This window comes from Oncorhynchus tshawytscha, unplaced genomic scaffold (genome assembly GCF_018296145.1).
Source record: "Oncorhynchus tshawytscha isolate Ot180627B unplaced genomic scaffold, Otsh_v2.0 Un_contig_7588_pilon_pilon, whole genome shotgun sequence".
NCBI lineage: Eukaryota > Metazoa > Chordata > Actinopteri > Salmoniformes > Salmonidae > Oncorhynchus > Oncorhynchus tshawytscha.
In genome coordinates, this window is record NW_024609634.1 from 62,509 (window position 1) to 71,332 (window position 8,824).

General features: G+C 41.7%; 1 protein-coding gene across 5 annotated transcripts; it reads right to left on the reverse strand.

Annotated features, from left to right (window-relative positions):
• Nucleotides 1-1,034: 1,034 nt before the first annotated feature.
• LOC112240066 lies at nucleotides 1,035-4,922 on the reverse strand. Of its 5 annotated transcripts, none has more exons than XM_042316512.1 (4): nucleotides 4,634-4,922; nucleotides 3,603-3,688; nucleotides 2,392-2,600; nucleotides 1,035-2,091 (listed from the first exon to the last, which is right to left on the reverse strand). In XM_042316512.1, the coding sequence occupies exons 1-4, from the start codon at nucleotides 4,666-4,668 to the stop codon at nucleotides 1,405-1,407; spliced, it is 1,017 nt and encodes a 338-aa protein (XP_042172446.1). In that variant the 5' UTR covers nucleotides 4,669-4,922; the 3' UTR covers nucleotides 1,035-1,404. The 5 variants fall into 5 exon arrangements, with proteins under 5 accessions (XP_042172446.1, XP_042172447.1, XP_042172449.1 ...); XM_042316513.1 differs by having other exon boundaries at nucleotides 4,643-4,921; XM_042316515.1 differs by having other exon boundaries at nucleotides 3,603-3,780; nucleotides 4,643-4,921.
• Between the last annotated feature and the right edge of the window lie 3,902 nt (nucleotides 4,923-8,824).

An 8,824-nucleotide genomic window follows, 5' to 3' on the forward strand; every position in this document is an offset into this window, starting at 1 on the left:
TACACGCCATCTTCCCTTCCTAAGACTGTGATAGAAGTGTAGAGAAATCCTGTCTCTTTACAATCCTGGGTTGTTATCAGGAGGTAGACCTGTGTCGTGTTTATTAAGCACCAAACGGAAGAAAGAGGACAAACAAAAAAACGACTATCATGAACTTGTCCAATAAGAAACGCTTTCTTAAGTTTTCAGTTGCAAAAAGTTTAGATATGTGTTCATTAATGAACAAGACCCTAATAATATTGCCTTCAAGATCATGTTTGTTGTCAAAGGATGACATGTCTTTTAAGCCCTTTCACCTGTTTGGGGCACTGAAAGAAATGAAGCGATGCTCCGGGTTGAAGTTTCCCCTAGGTAAAGATCTAGGATCAGCTTCCCCTCCCTCAATCCTATCCTTACCCATTTGTTTCTCTAGTAACCATGGAAAGAGTATTGAAATGAAGCCCCAGACTGTTTCTCTAGTAACCATGGAAAGAGTATTGAGATGTAGCCTCAGTCTTTGTATAACAATAGCCTCGGGTAATGCCCTGTTTATAACCCACTAATTAACCACTTAACTGCTCATTAATTCAACCTCTTAATTGAAACACTGAGGGACCAATTAGAAGCCTTGTTAGGCAGAGATCTTAAGACCTCGTTAGGGGACTATGCAGATGTGTTGCGAGTGCTGAACTCTGTAAATAGATCCCGCAAAACATAATTGAACGCTGGGTGATGATTCAATGAAATGACTGAAGCATATGTAATATGATAGTTCACTAAATTACATTGCTTACCGGGTAAGAAAAAAAAAAAACTCTGGCCCCTGCTTCAAATGTAAACCTTTGAAGGAATTCAATACTTCATTTTGTAATTTGGGTGAACTGCCCGATATGGTGCTTGGTTTCATGGTCGTTTGTACTAATTTAATACAATTAGAGGGGTAATGACATATGTATTGTAACATTTGACAATGAAAGACGGCGGTTCATTTCTTTCCGTTTTCTCAGCCTGTTGTGCTCTTAGAAATAGCATCTGAAAATACACTTTACAAAACATAATAGAAATCACATGTTTATTTTGATCAAACAATCATGTATATTTCCATGCTACTGTTAAGTACTTATCAAAGGATATATTTAAAACCCTTACAGTACCATGTTTATCAAATAAAGCTCTTGATTGTCCTATTTCAAGTTCATAATAAAATGACAGAAACAGTCACATCTACAGAATTTGGTACCAAATCAGTATGTACATGAAGCAACAGGCTTCATATTGAAAAAAAGCTCTCACATTACCAAGTCAACCAATAGGAATGTATGTAGTCAAGTGCAATACATCAATACTATAATCACCCAGTTTCAGGTCCTTCATAATATGCAATTACATACATATTTCATAACATGTCAATACATTACATCATCATTACTGTGTGATTTTGGCCTGTAACTCCTTCAAACACTCCAGGCTGGCCTCAGGGCCATCCTCAGAGGTCACAAACCCAGGATAGGTGGCACTAAACTGGGCCTGAGGTGGTAGAGAGCCAGTGGTGGTGGTGGAGCCCCCATCAACCTGGTGAGAGGAGGGCGGAGAGAGCAGAGGTATCAATTTAGCATGAGCATAGTCAATCTCAAACCCCTCGAATATCAACCCCACCCCCCACGCTCCAAGACCCTCTTCCAAAACCCTGGCCACCTTCTGGGTTGCCAGTACCAAACTCGTATAATCTGCCTCTTCAAGTCGAAATATATCCGAGGTCAGCGGTCGACGGGGGACCAGTACGGTGAGACCGGGGGCGTTGGGAAAGGGGGTGAGGAATGCCACGTGTCCCTCATCCTCCCACACCCTCCACTGCTGCTCCTCTCCACGGACGATCCGGGAGAAGAGGCTGGGGTGCGATGGGTCTTCCCCCAGGAAGGTGAGGTTTGGTAGGGCATTGGGGGAAGGGAGCTGGGCCCGGATCTCGGCCTGGATCTCCTGGAGGGACGTGTCAGTCCAGCGAGGGCCGCTTTTAGAGGTGACGTAGCCGGGGTCGTGGTGGGTGTAGTGCTCATCTCCCGCCAGGTGGGGGCGCCACTCGCTGTCAAGGCCGTGTAGCGGCAGCACCCGGATCTGTGAGTCAATAACAGGGACTATTACTAGGCTACCTGTTCATACTAAAAAGGAGGACAGAAGTATGGTGCCATCTAAACAAATATAATTTATGTTGATGAACAAAAACATTGTCAGTTTTTATTCAAAACTAGAGACACAGAATAGAAGAGTAAAATAGAAAATAACAGAATAGAATAAGAGTAATGTAGAAGAGAGCAGGATTTAAAAGAGTAGAATAAAATAGAAAAGAGTAAAGTAGAATAGAGTTGAATAATAGTAAAGTAGAAAAGAAGAGTGTAGAGTACAAACACAACAGACCTGGGGTGGACTGTTACTGTCTGGGTGGGGCCTGCAGACCAGGGCACATCTCTTCACCCCCAGCCTCTCACACAGCAGGGCCCCCACCTCCCTGGCCCCCAGCAGCAACCTCAGGTAGGCTCCCTCACCCAGCCTGAAGAGACTGCCCTGAGCTGGGCTTGGTTCCTCATCTGGGCCCCTGGGGGTCTTCGGCTCCAGGATGGTAGTGCCTGTGATTGATATTCCATATATGAAGATTGTCCCTATTCAGTGCACTATAGAGGATGATAGTATACTATAGAAGGATTGCACAGTTCACTATACATGTTCAGTGGTTGCGTAGCAACTGACTATTATAAAATGTAAAAGCAATGGATTGATGTGAGGTGTGTTACTTGGCTGGGATCCTGACGATGAATTACATTGAATTCTACGTTGGGCAGAAATGAGCGTTTGAATCAGGACAGTTTCCTCTCACAACTTTGACAAGACAGAATGTTGAATAAAATTACAATTATATGTGTATGTACTTTACTTGTTGTCTGTGTGGTTGGTCTTTTTGATCGGTATATGAGACAATATACCCACAGGAAAGTATAATTCCATCAACCTTTCAAAGCGCAGGTAGTGCATTTAGATTCCTATCACATGAAGCATGCGCACGAGATAAAAACACACATGCACGAGACACATGCATACTTGCCGAGCTCTTGCACATGTTTACATGCATGCTTCAGGTGATAGGAATCTAAATGCACTACCTGCGCTTTGAAAGGTTGATGGAATTATACTTTCCTGTGGGTATATTGTCTCATATTGTTTGAAAACACATATGCTATAAACAGTAGGCTCTCTGTCTACGTGGCTTGTTTGTATCAACTGCAAAGACATTGGCAACTTCCTCTTAGTAGTCAACTTTTGTTCTGAAGTTATCAGTGGTCGTAGAGATAGAATCACATGGTTGATCCATGTTTAGTTTATATTTTCTGTATGTTAAGTGACACAGGAGGGCAAACAAAGCATCTAACGACGCTGTTCTACGAGTGGTCTGAGGCAGGCTTTAGATTACGAGCGTTTCAAGTGCAGCGTTAATAGCGATGGTTTAGGGAAACAGCTTGGATATTTAACGACGCTTCTACGAAAGTTCTAACGATTAACTTAGCCTTAAGATGCTTTTGGGAAACCGGGCCCTGGACCAGAGTTAGGTATCGTGGTAAATAAGATGAATCTACCTGGGGTCCAGGGCTGGGGGTGGAGGTAGGCCACCAGCTCCTCTGTCTCCCAGATCACATGACGAGGTCGGGGAAGAGATGACATCCTGATGGAGGAAGGGAAAAGACAGAGGGGGAGGAAGAGAGTGAGGTCAGGAGGGGGAGGAGAAAGAGGGAAATAGAGAGAAAGATGGGAAGTCTGTAATACAAGGACGGTAAGAAGAAATACCTACTTGTTAACAAAATTAAGAGAGTTTCCTTTAAAATTATTATCCTGCCAACCACTATATGAAGAAGTTTAAGGAAAACATCAACTCAAATTGCTCCTTTTGTAATGACTACTCAGAAACAGTGTTGAATCTTTTTGGGCATTGTATGCATGTAAGAACTGTGGCAAGACATCAGTAGGTTTATAATTGAACACATTTATGAAGATTTTACACTATTGTGGAGAGATGTACTGTTTGGATTCTTTACATACAATAGAAATAAGATGAAACATTTATGTAATTCATTTCATTGTTCTTTTGGCCAAATTTCATATACACAAATGTAAATTTACAAACAGAAAACACCATTTTAGTACCCTACAAAAAGAAATGGAACTGTATTTTAAGACTATGTCCCTTAAGGTCCTTGTGTAATTGTAATGTGATATTGTGCCCCCTAGCCCCGCCCCCAGCCCCGCCCCTAGCTCGATTGTCTATTGTTTGTAATCTATGTATGCTTGTGTTCCCTCATGTGCTTTATGTATTGATTTGTTGTTAATAAAAATAAAAAATTAAAGTGTCATCATGACATCCTGCACTTTAGGGTGGACCTGTCTCAATCAATTAGATATTTTAAATAGACAAGATGGCGCCATACACATTGTTGAATTATTTAATGGAACAAAACATGTATTTATTTTGATAACGGAGCATTTTCTAGATTCAAACCCACCACCTGAAACTGGACATTCAAGTAAAGGTTGGTCGAAAATGATATGTGCTACAAACAGTACCTAGCCTGTAACTCCCAGTAATGGATCTCAAAAATGTTTGTCAACCTACTTACGGTACCTTCGTAGAAACCGTGCAAGCAGCATGCAGCAAGAACGTGGGTTCAAAACGGTGTTCAGTCAAAAGAGTTCAGAATGATGGAGGTGAGCGCTGGGTAACAGCGTCGTTTCTACCGTAACAACAACCGTAGTTCGGTCAACTTTCTGTTTCTCTTAAAAGCCGTTGTTCGGGAGCATCAAAACCGTGAAGCAAATGCTTACTGACTGATCTACAAATAATAATATCGGTATTTATGATGCAAGGTGATTTGTAGATCAGTCAGTCGGCTGCAATGTCGGAACAAGCCCAGTGTTTGCTGGTCACATGACAATCTACGGCTATTATGTTTTCATAAAAATGGGGACGTGTAGTTTTCAGTAAGGACGCCAGGTGGCACTCTAGCATGAGAGGTAACTTGGAGGCCTACTTTGATCACGTGTGCATTTCTATATGTTTGCTAACATAACTTAAAAAGCACAACACAAATCAGACAATGGACGGAGAGAAAAACGTTTAAAATTTACAAAAGAGGAGTACCCTAGGAAGACACACATATTTGGCAATACAATTGTTGGTCTTTGATGCTGTGTTTATATTCATTAAATTATCCAAAATGTTCACATTATCCGTGACAAGTTTACTTTGTTTATCTTTATTGCTGATTGAGTCGAGGTTTGAAAATATTATTACAGTACCTCAAGTCCTTCCTCCCCAATTCTCTAGAAGTGTAGAATGGCACCATACCACTGGTTCTTTCACAGTGACTCATAGGTTCCTTATACACACCTCTCGCTTACACACACACACACACACACACACACACACACACACACACACAGTTTAGAGACTCTAGTCTAGGGTTACTTTTTATTCATAAACGCATATAATTCACATCGCTTTTATTCATATGGTAGTGTCTATAACGTTACCTCATAAAGACAACCGGTATTTATAGGCTAGTGTTGATAATGTTGCCTCATTAGCATAGCAGGCATTTGGTAATGATTATAATGTTACCTCACAAGAATAACTGGTATCTATGGTAGAGCGTATCATTTTAATCCATCAGCATAGTAGGTATGGTAGTGTCTATACTGTTACCTCATCAGCATAGCAGGTATGGTAGTGTCTATAATGTTACCTCATCAGCATAGCAGGTATGGTAGTGTCTATAATGTTACCTCATCAGCATAGCAGGTATGGTAGTGTCTATAATGTTACCTCATCAGCATAGCAGGTATGGTAGTGTCTATAATGTTACCTCATCAGCATAGCAGGTATGGTAGTGTCTATAATGTTACCTCATCAGCATAGCAGGTATGGTAGTGTCTATAATGTTACCTCATCAGCATAGCAGGTATGGTAGTGTCTATACTGTTACCTCATCAGCATAGCAGGTATGGTAGTGTCTATACTGTTACCTCATCAGCATAGCAGGTATGGTAGTGTCTATACTGTTACCTCATCAGCATAGCAGGTATGGTAGTGTCTATACTGTTACCTCATCAGCATAGCAGTTATGGTAGTGTCTATAATGTTACCTCATCAGCATAGTAGGTATGGTAGTGTCTATAATGTTACCTCATCAGCATAGCAGGTATGGTAGTGTCTATAATGTTACCTCATCAGCATAGCAGGTATGGTAGTGTCTATAATGTTACCTCATCAGCATAGCAGGTATGGTAGTGTCTATACTGTTACCTCATCAGCATAGCAGGTATGGTAGTGTCTATACTGTTACCTCATCAGCATAGCAGGTATGGTAGTGTCTATACTGTTACCTCATCAGCATAGCAGGTATGGTAGTGTCTATACTGTTACCTCATCAGCATAGCAGGTATGGTAGTGTCTATAATGTTGCCTCATTAGCATAGTAGGTATGGTAGTGTCTATACTGTTACCTCATCAGCAAAGCAGGTATGGTAGTGTCTATACTGTTACCTCATCGCAATAGCAGGTATGGTAGTGTCTATAATGTTACCTCATCAGCATAGTAGGTATGGTAGTGTCTATAATGTTACCTCATCAGCATAGCAGGTATGGTAGTGTCTATAATGTTACCTCATCAGCATAGCAGGTATGGTAGTGTCTATAATGTTACCTCATCAGCATAGCAGGTATGGTAGTGTCTATAATGTTACCTCATCAGCATAGCAGGTATGGTAGTGTCTATACTGTTACCTCATCAGCATAGCAGGTATGGTAGTGTCTTTACTGTTACCTCATCAGCATAGCAGGTATGGTAGTGTCTATACTGTTACCTCATCAGCATAGCAGGTATGGTAGTGTCTATAATGTTACCTCATCAGCATAGCAGGTATGGTAGTGTCTATAATGTTACCTCATCAGCATAGCAGGTATGGTAGTGTCTATAATGTTACCTCATCAGCATAGCAGGTATGGTAGTGTCTATAATGTTACCTCATCAGCATAGCAGGTATGGTAGTGTCTATAATGTTACCTCATCAGCATAGCAGGTATGGTAGTGTCTATAATGTTACCTCATCAGCATAGCAGGTATGGTAGTGTCTATAATGTTACCTCATCAGCATAGCAGGTATGGTAGTGTCTATAATGTTACCTCATCAGCATAGCAGTTATGGTAGTGTCTATAATGTTATCTCATCAGCATAGCAGGTATGGTAGTGTCTATACTGTTACCTCATCAGCATAGCAGGTATGGTAGTGTCTATAATGTTACCTCATCAGCATAGCAGGTATGGTAGTGTCTATAATGTTACCTCATCAGCATAGCAGGTATGGTAGTGTCTATAATGTTACCTCATCAGCATAGCAGGTATGGTAGTGTCTATAATGTTACCTCATCAGCATAGCAGTTATGGTAGTGTCTATAATGTTACCTCATCAGCATAGCAGGTATGGTAGTGTCTATAATGTTACCTCATCAGCATAGCAGGTATGGTAGTGTCTATAATGTTACCTCATCAGCATAGCAGGTATGGTAGTGTCTATAATGTTACCTCATCAGCATAGCAGGTATGGTAGTGTCTATACTGTTACCTCATCAGCATAGCAGGTATGGTAGTGTCTATAATGTTACCTCATCAGCATAGCAGGTATGGTAGTGTCTATAATGTTACCTCATCAGCATAGCAGGTATGGTAGTGTCTATAATGTTACCTCATCAGCATAGCAGGTATGGTAGTGTCTATAATGTTACCTCATCAGCATAGTGTCACGTCTCTCCTCCTCCTTTACTATTAGCAAGAATGCAGAATGTCATTCACCTATTCACTTCAGCCTATGAGCATGGCACACGAAGGCAATCCCAACCCGGCTTGCTGATTAACCTATGGGCTCACTCGTGCAGTAATCACTTTCCTTTCTTTCAACCAATGAGCACGAATCTAGGGGGTATTTATGTCAACTCAAACTTTGTCTCCCACTTGCTGTTTTGCAGCAACAGCCTTTCAATGACCTTCCACCTCCCCACCACCAACGGAAGGCCTGTCATCACGTCCACGATATTCCAGCATAGGGCAACTTGACATCAGCATCTGGCTCTGAGGAGCATTCCACGGAGATGAGGCTACCCCAAACTATTCAATAAAATTACATATTGTATTCTGTCTTTGTTGTCATTCAGTGGAACCTGTATTTGATTTAACTAATTATTTAAGCACTTCCCCTTTCTTCCTCTCTCACATGTCTGTATACTGACTGACATGTCCCTAGATGACTCACTCTGATCCCGAGCCTTCAGGCTAATTACCTGATCTCTCTCTCTCTCGCTCGCTCTCGCTCTCTCTCACACACACACAGTGTAATTATCTGGTCACAGTGACATTATCTGAGCTCATTACCAGGCTGATGGCTGGGGATTAGGGAACTATATATACTCTCAGGGAAGTAGGGCCATTGCTAACGCTGTCACTACCACTTCTCTGTTACCCCTCAGTCAACTCAGTTTACTCAACCATCTTTATGACGCAGACCAGTGCACTTGTCCTGTGACTGACTACGTTGAAGAGTTGCTGGGTTAAGTCCTGCTTCAGATTAAAGTTAGCCTAAAATAGACCTACCAGTCATCTGGTTTTAGACTCCTACATACAGTAGCGAGGGAGAGAGAGGGAGAGAGGGCCAGAATAGAGGGGGTTGGAAAGAGAAAGAAGGGAAGAGGAGAGAGAGGGAGAGAGGGCCAGAAGAGAGGGGGTTGGAAAGAGAAAGAAGGGAAGAGGAGAG